The 20,033-nt window shown below is 45.9% G+C and overlaps 1 protein-coding gene across 3 annotated transcripts in view; it reads right to left on the minus strand.

The window, feature by feature from the left end:
* Positions 1–5,640: 5,640 nt before the first annotated feature.
* Positions 5,641–20,033, minus strand: part of CCNP (cyclin P) — a 38,133-nt gene continuing 23,740 nt past the window's right edge. For all 3 annotated transcript variants that reach the window (XM_077292475.1, XM_077292476.1, XM_077292474.1), the window contains exons 2-9: positions 17,809–17,946; positions 16,041–16,122; positions 15,730–15,887; positions 15,555–15,653; positions 15,329–15,484; positions 8,357–8,515; positions 6,480–6,652; positions 5,641–6,258 (exon numbers count right to left, since the gene is read on the minus strand). In XM_077292475.1, the coding sequence (XP_077148590.1) occupies positions 6,087–6,258; positions 6,480–6,652; positions 8,357–8,515; positions 15,329–15,484; positions 15,555–15,653; positions 15,730–15,887; positions 16,041–16,122; positions 17,809–17,946 (1,137 nt within the window). In that variant the 3' untranslated portion in view covers positions 5,641–6,086. The remainder of the gene's footprint in view (positions 6,259–6,479; positions 6,653–8,356; positions 8,516–15,328; positions 15,485–15,554; positions 15,654–15,729; positions 15,888–16,040; positions 16,123–17,808; positions 17,947–20,033) is intronic.

Genomic DNA, 20,033 nt, shown 5'->3' on the forward strand with positions numbered 1-20,033 from the left:
AAAAAAAAATATCCATTATTATTATTTATTATTATTATAGCGCCAGTTATTCCATGGCGCTTTACATGTGAGGAGGGGTATACATAGTAAAAGCAAGTACAATAATCTTAAACAATACAAGTCACAACTAGTACAGGAGGAGAGAGGACCCTGCCCGCGAGGGCTCACAATCTACAAGGCATGGATGAGGATACAGTAGGCGAGGGTAGAGCTGGTTGTGCAGTGGTTTGATCTATCGGTGGTTACTGCAGGTTGTAGGCTTGTCGGAAGAGGTACGTCTTCAGGTTCTTTTTGAAGCTTTCAATGGTACGCGAGAGTCTGATATGGTGTGGTAGAGAGTTCCAGAGTAGGGGTGATGCGCAAGAGAAATCTTACATGCGATTGTGGGAAGTAAAGATAAGAGGGGAGTAGAGAAGGAGATCTTGTGAGGATCGGAGGTCGCGTGCAGGTAAGTACCGGGAGACGAGGTCACAGATATACGGAGGACACAGGTTATGGATGGCTTTGTATGTCATGGTTAAGGTTTTGTACTGGAGTCTTTGGGCAATGGGGAGCCAGAGAATGGATTGACAGAGGGGAGAGGCCGGGGAATAGCGGGGGGACAGGTGGATTAGTCGGCCAACAGAGCTTAGAATAGATTGGAGGGGTGCGAGAGTGTTAGAGGGGAGGCCACAGAGCAGGAGGTTGCAATAGTCAAGGCGGGAGATGATGTGGGCATGGACTAGGGTTTTTGCAGATTCTTGGTTTAGGAATGTACGGATCTGTGAAATATTTTTGAGTTTAAGTCGGCAGGAAGTGGAAAGGGCTTGTATATGTGGTTTGAAAGAGAGATCAGTGTCAAGGATTACCCAGAGGCAGCCGTTTACTGTAATGGATAGGTCCATTGGGGGGGGGGGGTCGTGTGAGATGGGGGGAAGATGATGAATTCTGTTTTGTCCATATTAAGTTTTAGAAATCTAGCGGAGAAGAAGGATGAAATAGTGGACAGACATTGTGGGATTCTGGTTAGTAGGGAGGTGATATCTGGTCCAGATATGTAGATCTGTGTGCCATCCGCATAGAGGTGATACTGAAAGCTGTGTGATTCTATGAGCTGTCTCAGGCCAAAGGTGTAAATGGAGAAGAGCAAGGGCCCTAGGACTGAACCTTGTGGGACTCCGACAGATAGGGGGCGAGGTGAGTAGGTGGTGTGTGAGTGGGAGACGCTGAATGTCCGGTCTGTTAGGTATGATGAGATCCAGGATAGGGCCAAGTCTGTGATGCCAAGGGATGAGAGGGTCTGTAATAATAGGGAATGGTCCACTTTGTCAAAGGCAGAGGACAGGTCCAGGAGGAGGAGGACAGAGTAGTGTCGCATGGCCGTGGAGGTTAATAGGTCATTGGTGACCTTAGTTAGGGCAGTTTCAGTGGAGTGGTGTGACCAGAAGCCAGATTGTAAGCGGTCGAAGAGGGAGCAGGAAGAGAGATGGGAGGACAGTTCAAGATGGACGTGTTGTTCCTGTAGTTTTGAGGCATAGGGGAGAAGTGACAAAGGGCGATAGCTAGACACAGAGGATGGGTCAAGAGAGGGCTTTTTGAGGATAGGTGTGATTGAGGCATTTTTAAAACTTGATGGGAAAACACCAGTTGTTAGTGATAGGTTGAAGAGATGGGTTAGGGTTGGGATGAAGACTGTGGCGAGGTTTAGGATGAAGTGGGATGGGATCGGGTCAAGTGCACAGGTGGTGAGATGCGATCTTGGGAGTAGAGTGGAGAGTCGATCTTCTGTGATGGTGGAGAAATTGGTTTTGAAGGTGGAGGGCTGGGCAATTGGGACGAAGGGCTCTGGGGGTTGTCGACCAAAACTGTCTTTGATGTTATCAATCTTCTGCTTGAAAAATGAGGCAAAGTCTTCAGCTGAGATGAGTGGGGAGGTGCTGGGGGACGGAGTAGAGAATTGAAGGTGTTGAATAACTGTTTAGGGTTGTGAGACAGGGAGGATATGAGAGATGAGAAGTAGGTTTGTTTAGCTGTGGCGAGAGTGGCCTTGAAAGTAGTGAGAGACTGTTTGTATGCAATGAAGTGCTTGTTGGAGTGGGATCTTTTCCATCTCCGCTCAGCAGCCCTGGAAGCTCACCTCAGTTCTTTAGTCAGGGAGCGGCAGGGACATCTGCATTGTGTAAGGAACTTATTTCTTTAAGAGGGAGAAGGGATTCAGAGAGTGAGTGTAGATCGAGAGGTTTAAGATTGCGAGGGTGTGCAAGTTTGTGGGTTGGGGATTGTAAGCAAGGAGTGGAGAGGGAAGAGAATGTGAGTAGGTTGTGGTTAGAAAGAGGCGAGTTAGATAGGGAGCACAGGCGGGTGAAGATGAGGTCCAGTGTGTGGCCATCTTTGTGGGTGGCTGCACAAGACCACTGAGTGAGGCCGAAGGAGAAAGTGAGAGATAGAAATTTAGTGGCAGCTGAGAGGGAAATGTCAATGGGGATGTTGAAGTCACCCAAGATGATAGTGGGGATGTCAACGGAGAGGAAATGAAGAAGCCAGGTGGTGAAGTGGTCAAAGAAGGTGGTGGCTGGCCCTTGGGTGCAGTAAATGACAGCCAGTTGTAGGTTGGACGGGGAGTAGATGTGCACAGAGTGCACCTCAAAGGAAGGGAGGGTAACAGAGGTGGTAATTGGATTGGGGTGAAGGAGCAGTTATCTGACAGGAGAAAACCAACTCCTCCACCATGCTTGCTGCTGGGGCGGGGTGTGTGGGAAAGGTGGAATATACCGTACAAAAGTGCAGCAGGCTGTGTCAGAAGGGGTGAGCCAGGTTTTGGTGATGGAGAGGAAGGAAAAGGTTGGTAGTAACAAAAAGATCATGGATGTAGAAAAGCTTGTTGCAGACAGAGCGAGCGTTCCACAGAGCTCCTGTTAGTGGGACTGAGGAAGCGGGGGCTGGGTGAATGGGTATAAGGTTAGAGAGGTTACGAAAAGTTGTGATAGAGTACGGATGGGAGGTAGAAATGACTGTGGGGATGTGGTAAGGAGGACCAGGATTTGGAGAGATATCACCAGCAGTGAGAAGGAGCAGAGAAAGTGTTAGCAGGTGGGAGCAGGAGAGAGCATGAGATGGCTGTCTGTGTTTGGAGACAGAGGATTGAATGTTGAGGAAGAGTTCTGAGTAGGAAGTGAGATGGATGGGGAGGATTGAAGAAGAGATGAACAGTTCCTTACTAGGTGTAGGGATTAGGGGGTTAATAGAAAGCGAAGGACTATAGGGGTGAGAGTGCAAACAAAGAGAAACAATGTTTACAGTGACTGTATCCAGTTACCTTCAGTTCCGTTCTGGTTCAATTCTGGAATTAATTCTGATCTTCACACTTGTATGATACACACCGCAGACTAAACTCTTGTCAGACTTGTGCTATGCAATATATGTGCTACAAAGTGCATTCAGGTGTGAAGCAGAGAGGAGTGGTCTCTGTTCATCTTGGTCAGAGAATTAAGAGTGGACCACATGCATATAAGCAAGCCAAAGTAAACAAGGACATAAATAACACCGGGGTAAAGCTTGGGTTAGTTGAAAGACATACCATGTGAATACTAGGAGCAGAGGTAACAGTCTGTGTGGAAAGTTGGGTGACGTACCATGTGAATACTAGGAGCAGAGGTAAGAGTGAGTGGAAAGTGTCCATCTTCATGGACAACTTTCGTCACCAGCGGGGCCCACTGATACTTGCCGTAGCACCCCTGAATTTTTTGACCTTGTAGCAGCGGTTGCCTTCTGTACTGCTCTCCATAACTTTTTGACTCTTGGTCTTAATTTCAGAGTTGGGGTTGGTTGCTGCTCTCCCACCACCCACACTGATCTGGTCTCCCATTGCCCGCACTGGTGGTGACTTATACACAGGTCTGGATGTACAGGATCATTTGGCTGACAGCCATCTCTCCCATACATAGAACGGAGTGCTTTGCTCAGCCGAGTCCTCCTGTGTTCTCTACGATAGAGCGACTGCAAAACTCCTCCTCTCCCAGGTTCCTTTGGGTATGTGTCCACGTTCAGGATTGCTTCAGGATTTGGTCAGGATTTTATGCAGGTAAAATCCTGACCAAATCTGCACCTGAGGTCACTGGCAGGTCACCTGTGTTGTCCTTGATTTTTTTCTGCAATGTAAGGACATGCTGCGTTCTTAAAAGATGCGCCGCATGTGAGTTTTCTCGGGTGTGCCGCATGCATCTTTTACTGCATAGTGGAGACAGAATTTCATGAAATCCCCTCCACTATGCCGTAACATCTGGACGCTGCGTTTTTTATGCATGCTGCTCAACGCTGCGTCAAAAATGCAGCGTTTCCTGAACGTGGACACATACCCCTTGACCTCCTATGAGGCTCCTATGTCCTCTTCCTCCTCTTGCTCACTCCTCTGTCTTCTTCCTCCTCCACACTTCTCTGTCCTCCTCCATGCTCTTCTGTCCTCGTTGTCCTTCTCCATGATCTTCTGTCCTTCCGTAGGTATGTCTGGCAGCATCTCATCTCCAAAAGAAAATAAGGGATCAGTCATTGGAAATCAACATGCTTCCTCCTCCACGCTCCTCTGTCCGCCCTCCTCTTCCTCCACGCACTTCTGTCTGCCTCCTCTTCCTACACGCTCTTCTGTCTGCCTCCTCCATCCTCCTCATTCCTCTGTCCTCCTCACACTCCTTGTCCACCTCCTCCTTGTTACTCTGTTCTTCTCCACGCTCCTCTGCGCTCTCCTGTCCTACTCACACTCCTGTCCACCTGCTCCTCTTCGCTCTTCTGCCCCATCCTCCTCCACCTCTTCCTTCACGCTCCTCTGTTCTCCTCGCTCTTCTTTCCTCTTCTTCCACGCTCTTTTTTCCTCGTCTTCCTCCATGCTCCTTTATCCTCCTCGTCTTCCTCCATGCTCCTTTGTCCTCCTGCTGCTCCTCCTCCATCCTCCTCACACACCTGTCCACCTGCTCCTCCACCTCGCTCCTCTATCCTCCTCCAGGATCCTCTGCCCTCCTCATACTCTTGTCCACCTGCTCCTCTTCCCTCTTCTGCTCTCGTCCTGCACCTCGCTCCTCCACGTTCCTGTCCTTTTCCTCCTCTTCCATGCCCTCCTGTCCTCCTCCTCTTCCATGCCCTTCTGTCCTCCTCTTCCTCCATGCCCTTCTGTCCTCCTCTTACTCCATGCACTTCTGTCTGCCTCCTCTTACTCCACAGACTTTGGTCCTCCTCCTCCACGCTCTTTGGTCCTCCTCCACGCTCTTTGGTCTTCTTCCTCCTCTTCCATGCTCTTTGGTCCTCCTCCAGGTACATCTGACAGTGTCTGGTCTCCAAAAGAAAATAAGGGATCAGTCATTGGAAATCCAATATGCCAGATCCTTCCCTCCTTCACGTAATTTGTTAGGGAAGAATCGGGAGACCCACATACACATTAGACCAAAGGCAACAGGACCTGAAAACAGTCTAATGTTTATAGGGACCGAATGATGAACCAGAAATATAGCTAGACTTTTCCGTAGGATACATTTAGCTCCCCTTGTCCTGTATCTAAATCGCCTGGCCCAGGCAGAGACACTTGTTGGTTGCGCCTCTATCACCGAGGGCACACGCAGCTCCAACCTCACCCTGAACAACTTAATAAAGCAGTAAACATACAAAATATATTCTGTGAGACAAAGTACATACATAAAATTATTCTCTTTATTAAACACATGCCGTTCATAGCTTATTCATGAGATCGGTTTTGTAGGATTTATATACTGTACATACATTATATTAATAGCTACAGACACACGTTTCTTTTTTTCTTAAAAGCAAACACTCTCTCCGCACTCATCTAAAATACATTCGTTACACATAGGAAATCTAGAAATTAATACATTTAAAACATCGACTTCATTTCTATATTCCACATCACAAAATATTCTTTTATATTGGGATCTGATAATGTAATGTAGGTTCTCTTTTTTTCTCAGTTTCTTCAGTGTAGTCCCATAACGTTCATCACAACACAGATCTTTCTTTATTCTTTTATTTGCGGACATCGATGGCCCCAATTTTTAGGCCTTTAGGAAATTCCCAATACCATCCCAGTAGACTCAGTAGGAATTGGGCTATAACGACCCCATACAGTGGGCCAGGTGTTTTGGGTTGGCCATGGCAGGTCCTGTGCTCACTCCATGTCTCTGAGGACGGGAAAATTTCTGCCAGATGGCTTTGCAATCGGAGTTGGCACGGAAGGCGAATTTTCCCATAAGTTTTTGAGGGTGGCTTAAATCCGCATCACTGAAATTAAAGACGACACAAGCCAACATTAAGAGGATTTTAAGGGGAATTTATTGGATTTTTAAGCATCTTTTCCAAAATCAGCACCACACTCATCCACAACTCAACCCCATTAACTTTAACGAGTGGCAATCCTACATACAATCGATGGACATTCAACTAATTGTTTTTTTACCAAACTATACCCCATTAAGTATCTTAACACTAGAGCTGGTGTGTACCTATAGGAGTAGAGCGGTCCTTTATCCATCTGCTCAGGACTCCAGGTTCCAGATTCCTGGGATACCATCTGTGCCAATGACAATGCACTACATGCCAAAAGAGCCGGTTCAATCATGGCTCCATCAGCCTCCATTAGAGTCAGCTCCATAAAGTACATGGCCAGATACTCAACCTGGAGGGGGACAAGTACATTATATTAATACAGGGTAACGACACTTAAAGGGATTTTCCACGTTTGGAGCACATGTTCTTATTTTTATATGAATTTAATTGGAGTTAAAACAAAAATTGTAATTGGGTTTCATCAAATTTTTTGCACCATTTGCCTTCTGTAGCCTCTGTGTGTCCAAGGTCAGACTGGGGTGACTTGGGCCCACAGGGGGAATGATCTGTAGGGGCCCCCCCTACAGCTATATGCAAATATCTGTAAGCAGTTAACCCTGCTATAGTGGAGTATTGTAAAAGATAAACGGCTCCTGCACATCTATGCACACAGCATAATTGGGGTGTACAAGTAAGGTAGTTTGCATTAAAGTGCTTCTTTGGTTAAAACAATTTAATATTAATAGCACATACAAGGGAGAAATACCACTACACCGTGACCAGACCACATATTACCACCACATAGTGACCGAATACTACATGCAAGGGAGAAATATCACCACACCATGACCAGACAACATAGTTACCGAATAATACTACATACAAAGGGAGAAATACTGCCACACTGTGACCAGACCACATATTACCACCACATAGTGACCGAATAATACTACATGCAAGGGAGAAATACTGCCACACCATGACCGGACCACATAGTTACCAAATAATATCACATTCAAGGGAGAAATACCCCCACACTGTGGTGAGACCATATATTACCATCACATAGTGACCAAATACTACAATACTGATCATGAATAAAACCACAATACTAACAACACTGTTATTACCACCAGTGACATTATACACATGAGCTATGTTAGCAGTACAGAGTATAGGGTTAGTGTGCAGGTAATCCAGTGACATTATACACAGGAGCTTTGTATATAGTGTCTGTGTACAGGTAATACAGTGGTCACTGGTGACATTATACACAGGAGCTCTGCATATAGTGTCAGCGTACAGGTAATACAGTGGTCACTGGTGACATTATACACGGGAGCTCTGTATATAGAGTCAGTGTACAGGTAATACAGTGGTCACTGGTGACATTATACACAGGAGCTCTGTATATAGTGTCAGTGTACAGGTAATACAGTGGTCACTGGTGACATTTTACACAGGAGCTCTGTATATAGGGTCAGTGTACTGGTGCCACGTGTGATGGCCCAGACATGCGCCGCGCGCGATGGACGCACTCAAGTCAGCTACCGGCCTCATTAACTATTGCCGAGCAGCAATACATTTCAACTGAATTTGTGTCCTTGAACGCACATTCAGTTGAAACTAGCGGGCCTTCTCTACATACTGCTTGGGGGCCCACCACGGACCCAGGACCCTCAGAGGAAAGTATCGGTATCCGGCTGGGCCAGTCTGACCCTGTGTGTGTTGCACTGTCCATTGCAGGCTGCAAAATCATTTAACTGAGAATCCGTCAGTCTACCCACTATGACTGTTTGAGTGGGAGTTTATAACTTGTGTGTCTTTTTCGGGGCTCCTTTCAGCTGATTTATGACCACGAGCCACAAAGTGCAGGAAAACAAAGAGCTTGGAAAATGCAAAATGGTGCAATATTTCTAAAGAAGCCCAACCACAAAATTTTTTTTTTTTTGTTGCTCCAAATACATGTTTGTTATAACTTTATTTGTGAACCTTACATCGTATGCTTGTATTAGCGTGCTTACTTGGTGCTCGGGTTGACGTCTATACGTACATTTTCGGGACACTTCCCAGTAACAGAGAGGAGGCGCAGGAAATGCAGGGGTTGTATGTAATGTAGCTCAAAGCTCAGGAGGTAGAGAACCTTCTTCTCCATTTTCAGAAGCTCTTTCTTGCTGAAGGCGTCTTCCATCATGAAGCAAAGCTCTGCCGGCTGTAGGAGATAGATAAATGGATATCACCAGCCAAAGAAAGAAAGTCAGCTGATGAGCTCACACTTATGGATGTACATGTCGTAGAGGCAAACCATGCTACTGCTTCGATGCCTTTGAATAAAGGGAAATTCGCTCATGTTTTCCATTCCCCTTTCTTATGTTCACCATCATCCTACGTGGACCTTGAGGTACCCATACACAGAGAACGGTAAGCCAAACGCCATCTTACCTCATCCCTTGTATACATTGCCGTTTAGCTCGGTAGAGTGCGAATGTGTTCCTAAGTAGGATGTAAGCCATTGCCAGATCCATATCTCTCCCCACATCTAGCCTTGGCAAGGGTTGGGAAGTCCCCATATACATGGTCAGTAGGTTTGGCTGGTAAACATCTAATGTGTATTGTCAGCTTAACCAACGGTAAAGACCTCCATACACATTTGACTAATGTTGGCCGAACTCACCGAAAGCAATGGTTTCAGCCATTAGTCTAATGTGTAAAGGGACACTTGAAAAAGGATTGTCCAACCGATGATTTTGCTTTACAGTAGATAAGCCGCCAGACGTGTGGCAATGGAGCAATGGATGTCTCAGAGAACACAGGAGCACTTGGCAGAGTGAGTGCTCTAGCGAATGGGAGAGTCGGTCAAGATAGTTGCCAGACGAACGCTCTTTCAGTGGACTGCTTTCTACAGTATATAGGGGGACTTACCATCTCTTTTGTTACAAGAGAATTAAAGAACAAGTTTTGGGCAGTCCAGTCCCAAGATAGACAAGAATGTGTGAGGGATAGTAGAGGACTCATGCACCTCCATAAAAGCCACCAACTGGACCATAATACTGTCATGCGTAATGAGCCATAGTGACATATTGTACATCACTATATTGTATCTTGAGGATTAAAAAAAGAGAATGGTGGCCTCCTTCTACATTACCCAACTCCTCCAACACTTGATCTCCAGGAAAAACCTAGAGCAACAACACTCATCTAATGCGGTTTCAACCTTAACCGGCCTCACCACGGCCACCTACCAGGGCCGGACTGGCCATCAGGCGTTTTTGGCAAATGCCAGAAGGGCCGGTGGCAGTCATGGGCCGCTCGCCAGTGCCGAATCCCCCCCAGCGCCGCCACATTCAACTATAACGGCATCTATGACGCCGGTACAGTTGAAAGCAATGATGGAGGAGAGAGCGTCCGCTATCGCTCCCTCTACCATCATTCCCCGCTCTGCCTCTGACACTGCGGGTGCGCGATGACGTCACATCATCGCGCACCTGCTGTTTGTCGGGCAGGCAGACTGCAGCTGCTGAGACCGGAGCCGGGAGCGGCGAGGAGAGTGTTTTTTTTTTTTAAATATATCAATGAGTGATAACTGGCTTGTGGGGCTATTGGGCTGTATTACATTCTATGGGGGGATTACATTCTATGGGGAGCTGGCTGCATTACATTCTATGGGGGGCTGGCTGCATTACATTCTATGGGGGGCTGGCTGCATTACATTCTATGGGGGGCTGTGCTGCATTACATTTTATGGGGGGCTGTGCTGCATTACATTCTATGGGGGGCTGTGCTGCATTACATTCTATGGGGGGCTGGCTGCATGACATTCTATGGGGGGGCTGGTTGCATGACATTCTATGGGGGCTGTGCTGCATGACATTCTATGGGGGGCTGGCTGCATTACATTCTATGGGGGGCTGGCTGCATTACATTCTATGGGGGGCTGGCTGCATTACATTCTATGGGGGGCTGGCTGCATTACATTCTATGGGGGGCTGGCTGCATTACATTCTATGGGGGGCTGGCTGCATTACATTCTATGGGGGGCTGGCTGCATTACATTCTATGGGAGCTGTGCTGCATTACATTCTATAGGGGCTGTGCTGCATTACATTCTATAGGGGCTGTGCTGCATTACATTCTACACTGTGTTCCAAATTATTATGCACAAAGAGTTTAGGAGTGATAAGGTTAGAATTTTTGTGTTTGTCATTTAAACTCATTGATGGTGATGTGTGTCAGGGCTCTTTATATCACTGAAAGCAATTGCAGATACCTGTGCAAATTAGTTTGGCAGGTGTGTCCAAATAAAGGCAAGACTACTTAAGAAGGCTGTTCCACATTATTAAGCAGCCTACATTTTTTGCCAAAATGGGAAAGAAAAAGGATGTGTCGGCTGCGGAGAAGCAACAAATTGTGGAGTATTTATGTCAAGGCATGACTACAATCAACATTGCCAAGGCACTTCATCGTGATCATCGCACAATCAAGAGGTATGTAGCTGATTCCCAGCACACATGTGTGCGTGCTAAGGAAAAATTGAGGACTCTTTCCAACAGGTAATTGCGTTAAATTAAAAGAGCAACTGCAAAAATGCCTTGTCATAGCAGCAGACAAGTTTTTGAAGCTGCTGGTGTCTCCAACGTCCCCAGAACAACAAGATGCAGGGTCCTTCAGAGGTTTGCAGCTGTGCGTAAGCCATCCTGTCGACCACCTCTATCCACTGCACACAAGCAGAAACGGCTCCAGTGGGCCAAACGATACATGAAGACTGACTTCCAAACTGTTTTGTTCACCGATGAGTGCCGTGCAACGCTCGATGGTCCAGATGGATGGAGTGGAGGATGGCTGGTTGATGGACACCCCATGAAAACACGGCTAAGGCGCCAACAAGGAGGAGGTGGAGTAATGATTTGGGCTGGAATCATGGGGAGAGAGACTGTCGGCCCCTTTATGATCCCTGAAGGGGTAAAGATGAACTCCATAATCTATGTGGAGTTTCTAAAACACTTCCTGCCATGGTTCAAGAGGAAGAACCGTGCTTTCCGCAGCAAGATCATTTTCATGCATGATAATGTACCGCCTCATGCTGCAAAAAACACATCTGCATCTCTGGCTGCTATGGGCATAAAAGAGGACAAACTTATGGTGTGGCCACCATCTTCCCCTGACCTCAACCCCATTGAGAACCTCTGGAGCATCATCAAAAGGAGTGTCTATGATGGCGGGAGGCAGTTCACATCTAAGCAACAGCTCTGGGAGGGTATTCTGTCCACATGCAAAACAATTGACGCAGAAACCATCCAAAAACTGACAAATTCAATGGATGAGAGAGTTCAGAAGCTTCTTTCGAACAAGGGGTCCTATGTGCAAATGTAACATCACCTAGAATAAAGTTTTCACTTGAAAACTGTTTGATTTAATTTTGTAATAAGCTGATAATGCTTATAACTTCACAATTAACCATTTTTTTGTTCAAAATAATAAAAAAAAAAGGTTGAAAACTCTGCTGTGCATAATAATTTGGAACATGCATTTTGGAGTGTTTTTTTTTTTTTTTAAAGATACTGTTTTCATAGGCAGTTTATTCCAAAACATTGCAATTATACTAGAATAGTAAATGACTGGAAAATAACAATGACTGCCATTAAGATAGGTAATTTAGAGAAAATATGAGGAAATATTATTTGCATAATAATTTGGAACACAGTGTATAGGGGCTGTGCTGCTGTGCTGCATTACATTCTATAGGGGCTGTGCTGCTTTACATTCTATGGGGGCTGTGCTGCTTTACATTCTATGGGGGCTGTGCTGCTTTACATTCTATGGGGGCTGTGCTGCTTTACATTCTATGGGGGCTGTGCTGCATTACATTCTATGGGGGCTGTGCTGCATTACATTCTATGGGGGCTGTGCTGCATTACATTCTATGGGGGCTGTGCTGCATTACATTCTATGGGGGCTGTGCTGCGTTACATTCTATGGGGGCTGTGCTGCATTACATTCTATGGGGGGCTGTATTACATTCTATGGGGGCTACATTATATTGTATGGGGAGGTGGGCTGTATTACATTCTATGGGGTGCTGTATGATATTCTATGGACGAGCTACATTATGCTCTATGAGAGGGCTACCATATATTATATATGCAGGGGCTGCATTATACTATATGAGGGGGCTGCATTATATTCTCTGGGGGGTTACATTATACTCAGGGGGCTACAATATATTCTGTGGGGTGGCTGCATTATACTCTGGGGTGGCATCATTATACTATATGTGGGCTGCATTATACTGTATCGAGGACTATGGGGAATACATTATACCATATGAAGAACTATGGGGTGCATTATACTATGGGAAGTGAATTGTACTACATGGATGACAATGGCTGGGCATTATACTATATGGAGCACTATGAGGAATGTATTATACTATTTGGAGGACTGAGGAGTGTATTATACTGTATGGAGGACTGTGGCAGTACATTATACTATATGGAGGACTGAGGAGTGTATTTTAATATATGGAGGACTATAAGGAGTGTATTATACTATATGGAGGACTGAGGTGCACATCTATAATATAACGCTAGGAGCGTCACTCTGTCCGAAGCCTTTATAGACTGTGCAAGCGCCGGCGCAGTCTGGACCCCACAGAGTGACGCTCCCAGGAGATCGCGGTATGCGTAAGCACTGAACGCACACCGCGATCTCCAACGGAGAAGCAGGGATGTGCCAGGAGGGCGAGTATGCAATATTTACCTGTCCCATTCCACCGATGCGCGCTGCTCCGTCCTCCACATCCTCTGCCTGTGACGTTCAGTTCAGAAGGCGTGATGACGCGCTTAATGCGCGCCGCCCTCTGACTGAACAGTCACAGCCAGAGGACCCAGGAGACGGAGCGGCACGCATCGGTGGAACGGTGGACAGGTGAATATAGCAAGTGCCGGGGGCCTGAGTTTAGCGGCGACTCCGGCACCTGACCCCCACAGCGCGCCGGTGTCCCCGCCTGCTCAGGCCCCCAGCACAGCCGCCCGCACTCAGCACAGCCGCCCGCACTCAGCACAGCCGCCCGCACTCAGCACAGCCGCCCGCACTCAGCACAGCCGCCCGCACTCAGCACAGCCGCCCGCACTCAGCACAGCCGCCCGCACTCAGCACAGCCGCCCGCACTCAGCACAGCCGCCCGCACTCAGCACAGCCGCCCGCACTCAGCACAGCCACGCACAGCCGCCCGCACTCAGCACAGCCACGCACAGCCGCCCGCACTCAGTACAGCCACGCACAGCCGCCCGCCCTCAGCACAGCCGCCCTCAGCACAGCCGCACTCAGGCAGTAGAGCCGGAGAGAGAAAGATGGGAGCAACATATGGCAGAATGGAAACAGGAACAGGCAGAGTGGGTGCAGCACGTTACAACAGAATGGGGGCACAGGATGGGAGCAGCACATGACAGAATGGGGGCGCAGGATGGGAACAGCACATCACAGAATGATTGCGCACGATTGGAGCAGCACATGACAGAATGGGGGTGCAGGATGGGAGCAGCACATGACAGAATGGGGGCGCACACATGACAGGATGGGGGTGCAGGATGGGAGCACATGACAGGATGGGGGCGCAGGATGGGAGCACATGACAGGATGGGGGCGCAGGATGGAGCAGCACATGACAGGATGGGAGCAGCACATGACAGAATGAGGGCACAGGATGGGAGCGGCACATGACAGAATGGGGGCGCACACATGACAGGATGGGGGTGCAGGATGGAGCAGCATATGACAGGATGGGGGCGCAGGATGGGATTACATGACAGGATGGGGATGCAGGATGGAGCAGCACATGACAGGATGGGGGCACAGGATGGAGCAGCACATGACAGGATGGGAGAGCAAGATGGGAGCATCACATACCAGGATGAAGACCATATACCAATATAAATGCTCGCCACCCGCGCGTAGAACAGGTTCAATAGCTAGTTATAATATATGGAGGACTATGGGGTGTATTATACTAAACAAGCAAAATGCTGCCTATTCATGGAGTGATTGGATTGTTTATGTGGGAACAGAAATCCTTGTTCTCAGCAGCACATCGCATGTGCTGCTGATGACATGATACTGTATGGGGACAGATTGATCTAATTGTGATTGTTCTGTTCCCTTCATTCTTTCTCAGTTGGTGTAAAGAGGCCGGGAAACAAGAGAACGACTTCAGTATTGTCGATCACACTCGTTTAGCGGCCTGAGATTAGCGCATGTAAATACAACGGAAATGCTTCGCAGGGAGACCAGGCAAGGATGAGGACAGTTGTAGTTAGCACCCGGCGCCTGGGAATAGCGCTAACTCTACTGCTTTTCCCAGCCGCCAGAGCATTTAATTCTGGTATGTGTAATGATTTTTAGGGTTGATGTCAGCTGCGTAATGTCAGCTGCTATCAATCCCTGGTGTAAGTAATGGAGAGGTGTCTATCAGACACCCCCACTACTAGCCCAGACCTGGCGAGACACAGCGACTCTGAAGAGCGGTGACCGTAGTAACAATACCGTTCTTCACAATCGCCGAGCTCAGCGCAAGACCCGGAATATCTGACGAGCGGTGACGTTACTGATGTCACCGCTCTTCAGAGTCACCGGGTCTTGTGCTGCGCAGCGGAACCAAAAGTGGCTGTAGGCAAAGTTTATGGAGCATCAGAATGAGGTTCCATAGCCTTTGGTCATCTCATCCCTTCATTATCTACGAGATCCAGTTATGTAGGTAAAGTAGCGGCTTTTCTTGGTACTGCAACTAAAAGCTATAAATAGGACTGAGCTGTAATGCAGGATACAGCTGTGATTATATGTTATATAGTCATATTACACTCCCCTCACTTCTTGTGACCTACAAGTGTACAAAGATATTATACAGTCACCATGTGACAAGTGGGCCTTTGTACCTTCAAATGCCAGGGCTGATTTTTAGTCCCAGTCCGGCCCTGGTATGGGCACATGTAGAACTTGCTTAAATGAGAAAATGTATAAAATGTCATCTGACCTCAGGGATAAGTCTCTCCTCCATCTTGCAGGCAATGTAGAGGCAGCTGGCGGCGAGTAACTGGAGAAGAGGTGTGCGGATTTTGTGAACTCCCATGTAGGAATTCATTAAGAATACAGCCAGATAAAGCGTCTCATCTTGCAGGCACAGATATTCCTATGGATATAAATCCGGTACATTTAAAGGACAGGATAGTGATGGTGTTAGCATAACATAAGGTACATACATGAACTTGGACCACCCAGTCCACCAGCATTGTCCTCATTTCCGTGGTCACAGTCTTGGGGATGTCCACTGCTCGGAGGACGTGCTTGGATTGCTGCTTCTAGAAGCAATAAAAAAGGGAAAGTTAGATGTAGATGATGGATTTTAGCATTTGAACACATTGTATGTTTCCTCACCAGCATACTGGAGAAGATATCCAGGGCATATTCTTGCTCAGTGTGCATATCGAGCTTCAGCATGATCTGGGAAAGGTCTTCTCTCCAAAAATTGTTCAGAATGAAGCCTGAAGAGCTGACGGCCACCAAGGTCTGACGATCTGTGACTTCTGGATCAGCTGGAGAAGTCAGGAGATCCCTCTGGATTAGGCATATCAGACACAAAAATCCAGAATGGCCTGATCTGGAACTGATTATATTATTCTGGCTAACCCATATATTATAGATCACTCTGATCTGGACATGGCTCAACATGTCATAGGACTTCTCACCTTTATCAGATATCGAGTTGACCACTGATGTCACAACTTTGTCAATGATCGACGACTTTGGACATGAAAAGAGGCTTTTCTTCTATGGAATCAAGATCAGAGTACATATCAGCATCCAGACTTCTGATTTCATCATATATACACAAGTCTTCAAAGCTTATGCCCAGATCTGAAGGTGGACTGTTGTGAACTCTATTTCTGGGCTCCCTCTTGTGGTCACAAGCGGTACTGTGTGAGTGCTGTCTTTCTGCAGGTTTGTGACTGGCATCAGCTGTCTCGTTATCTGTGGGCTGGTTTTCTATGTAAGCTCACTTGGACTCTCAGTCTATGCCTGCTGTCGTTGTATTCAGTGCTATTCTGATTGCTCCTGTCTACATCCGTAATCAGTCTCTCCATGAGAAGCTAAGTTCTGTTTGCTTATTCTTGCTCATCTATGTTCAATATGTTTCCTAGAATATTATGAGTTTTGTCCAGCTTGCTAATATGTGATTTCTCTGCTTTCTGTAGCTCTGGGGTGCTGAGTTGCTCCCCCCACATCGTTAGTTGGTGTGGGGGTTCTCGCATTCTCTGCGTGGATATTTTTGTATAGGGTTTTTTACTGACCGCACAGATCCCTTGCTATTTTCTGCTATCTAGTGTTAGCGGGCCTCATTTGCTTAACCTGTTTCATCTCTGCGTTTGTCTTTTCCTCTTAACTCACCATTATTATTTGTGGGGGGCTGTTCTATATCTTTGGGGTTATTTCTCTGAGGCAAGTGAGGTCTTACTTTATCTCTAGGGGTAGTCAGTTTCTCAGGCCGTGAAGAGACGTCTAGGATTTCAGGAAACGTTCCACGGCTACCTTTAGTGTGTTTGGTTAGGATCAGGTTTTGCAGTCAGTCCAGTTACCACATTCCCAGAGCTTGTCCTATTTTCTCTGACTTAGCTGGTTAGATTTGTGATCCTAAGCCACTGGGATCATAACAGTGGACAAAGTTATAATATCGTAGGTGACCTATCACTGCTTTTTGGACTGAGGGAAAGAAAACATATGGCAGACAAAACAGGCTGTGCATAGTCCAAGATTACAAGTAAAGACACAGGCTAAGCAATGATCCTTTAAAACCTAGCATATACCGCCATATAGGGTCAAATAAAAACCACCGCAATGCAGTGCCCAAGTCTATCAATATTCAGTCCTTGATGAAATTAGTAGTTGGTGTGATCATCCCTGGATATACCCCCTATTGCTCACTCCGGAATATTGGTTCTCCACCCCACAAGCTTGAAGCAATAGCGGTGCTGCCCTTCCAAGATTTCCAAATCGATATGGTGCTATCAATGGAGCTTAAAGAGGACCTGTGCCTTAACATAAATAGGTTTTATTTTTTACCTGATGTAAATACCATTTTCTCCTGAATCCAGTGTTTTTCATTTATTCCTGCACCTCTGCATTCCTGAGATATAGTCCTCTTTTTCCTTAATATAAGTCTCATCTTTTAAAGCCAAGTGGGTGTGGTTCTTAAGTTGATGACCATATAAAGAGTTGTGGTCCACGCCCATTTGGCTTAAAAGACAAGATTTATGTAGGGGGAAGAGGAGGCCATATCTCAGGAACAGAGAGACTTTGGGAGAAAAGAAAAACTACACCGAATTCAGGAGGACGGCGGCATTTACACCAGGTAACAACTTACAAATGAATGGTGAGTGACAGATTCTTCTTTAAGACAAAAGAGGGCAACAGTTAGCCCTGACACCATGAAAGAGTGTGACATTTTCATGTTCTCACCTTCTTGTCTTCCTTCCTGCAGTCTTCTCTCTTGGTCTGGTCATCTCCTGAATTATACAAACCCCACTTTTTGTCTTCTCTCTTGCAGACAATTCTGTTGTTGTCCTTGGTCTTGAACGGTTCTCTTTTCCCTTCCATCTGGAAGCAGCAGAACATGACAGTTATCAGTCCATTGTATGGACTATTCAGGAATACACACTTGCTCGCTGGAGAAGCTCGGGTTCTTTCAGCTTATTTATGACCTATGGACTCCAACGAGGGATGTCCTGCAGGACAATGTAATGAGAATGGGAGAATCTTGACGGTCATCCAATGGCAAATATTAGATAGCCAAAACAAACAGATGCTAGAGTTTGTCATGTAATAGACCCAAGAGATTATGGAGAGATTGGAGATCAACAGCATTTTATGGGCATGCATCGGTTAACAGGTACGCGGATGCAATATTGCAGAGAATGAGGAGACAGTGCTATATATATATATATATATATATATATATATATATATATATATATATATATATATATATATATATGTATATATATATATATATGTATATATATGTATATATATGTATATATATGTGTATATATATATATGTATATATATATATATATGTATATATATGTATATATATGTATATATATGTGTATATATATATATATATATATATATATATATATATATATATATATATATATATATATATATACACACACACACATATATACACACACACAGTACAGAGCAAAAATTTGGACGCACCTTCTCATGTAAAGATTTTTCTGTATTTTCATGACTACGAAAATTGTACATTCACACTGAAGGCATCAAAACTATGAATTAACACATGTGGAATTATATACTTAAAAAAGTGTGAAACAACTGAAATTATGTCTTAGGCTAGTTTCCATTAGCGTTTAAATCTGCAGCGTTTAAAACGTATCCGCAAGTGGTGGAAAAAACGCATATAAACGCGTACAAACGTGGCGTTTTTAAGACGCATGCGGTTAAAAAAAAGCCGCGTTTGTACGCGTTTATATGCGTTTTTTCCTGCGTTTGCGTTTTTGGTGCACATGATGAGAAATTTCACAAGAGAAAAATCAAGATAACCAGACACCGCCAATGGGACTACAGAGGGCGTGTATTATGGAATCTCTATATATAGACCCTTGAACAGCTGGAATCTTCAGATTTTGCTCCTGTATGCTGTGTCATGATGGATCGTCGCATGGAGAGCTTTTATTTCAACCTGGATTTAAGCATCAAGCTGTTTCTTGCCTGTGCGTTTGCTTGGGAGCAAGACAGAAATCGCGAAAGATGGAGAAGGAGACAACGTAGGCGTTTTTGGAGACACCCCATTATCGAACTACGTGAGAGCCATGGAGCCTATCACACGCTGTATTCCGAGCTTAATGCCAACCTGGAGAAATTCCAGGAATACACAAGGATGTCGCAAAACTCGTTCCGGGATTTGCTTTCTCATGTCCAAGGAGTCATACAGAGACAGGACACCCAGCTCCGTAGAGCGATTCCACCGGAGGAACGTCTGCTGGTTATATTAAGGTATGTTCCAAATCTAAACCAATGACAGTCCAAATTTTTTGTTTTCTGACATGTATGTTTTGGGTATTTTCCTTTCTTTCTTTAGCGTAACCACACCATAAGTAGAACAGATTGTAATGTTTCTTGGGTTTGTTTTACAGATTTCTAGCAACCGGAGAGAGTTTATCATCTCTCCACTTCCAATACCGGCTTGGAATATCCACCCTGTCTGGAATAGTTGCAGACACCGGCCGGGCTTTGTGGAATGTACTCCGGGATGAGTTTATACCCCTAACCCACCTTGGACATGTGGCTTGAAATAGCGGAAAAATTTTGGAGTGTGTGATTTCCCCAACTGTTTAGGAGCGGTGGATGGAAAGCACATCCGCATTATCAAACCTGCCAGAACAGGATCGGAGTATTTCAACTACAAAAAATATTTTTCTGTTGTGTTCATGGCAATAGCCGATGCGAACTGTCGCTTCATCGCCGTGGACATTGGAGCTTTTGGCTGTGGCAACGATTTCCAGACTTTCAAGAACTCGGATATGGGCCACCGTGTGTATGGCCAAAATTTGAATTTTCCACTGCCACAACCTCTCCCCAACACTCAAGGTCCACCGATGCCATTCGTTATGGTTGGGGATGAAGCCTTTCAGATGTGTGAAAACCTACTGAAG

Source organism: Ranitomeya variabilis, chromosome 2, assembly GCF_051348905.1.
Source record: "Ranitomeya variabilis isolate aRanVar5 chromosome 2, aRanVar5.hap1, whole genome shotgun sequence".
Taxonomy (NCBI): Eukaryota; Metazoa; Chordata; class Amphibia; order Anura; family Dendrobatidae; genus Ranitomeya; species Ranitomeya variabilis.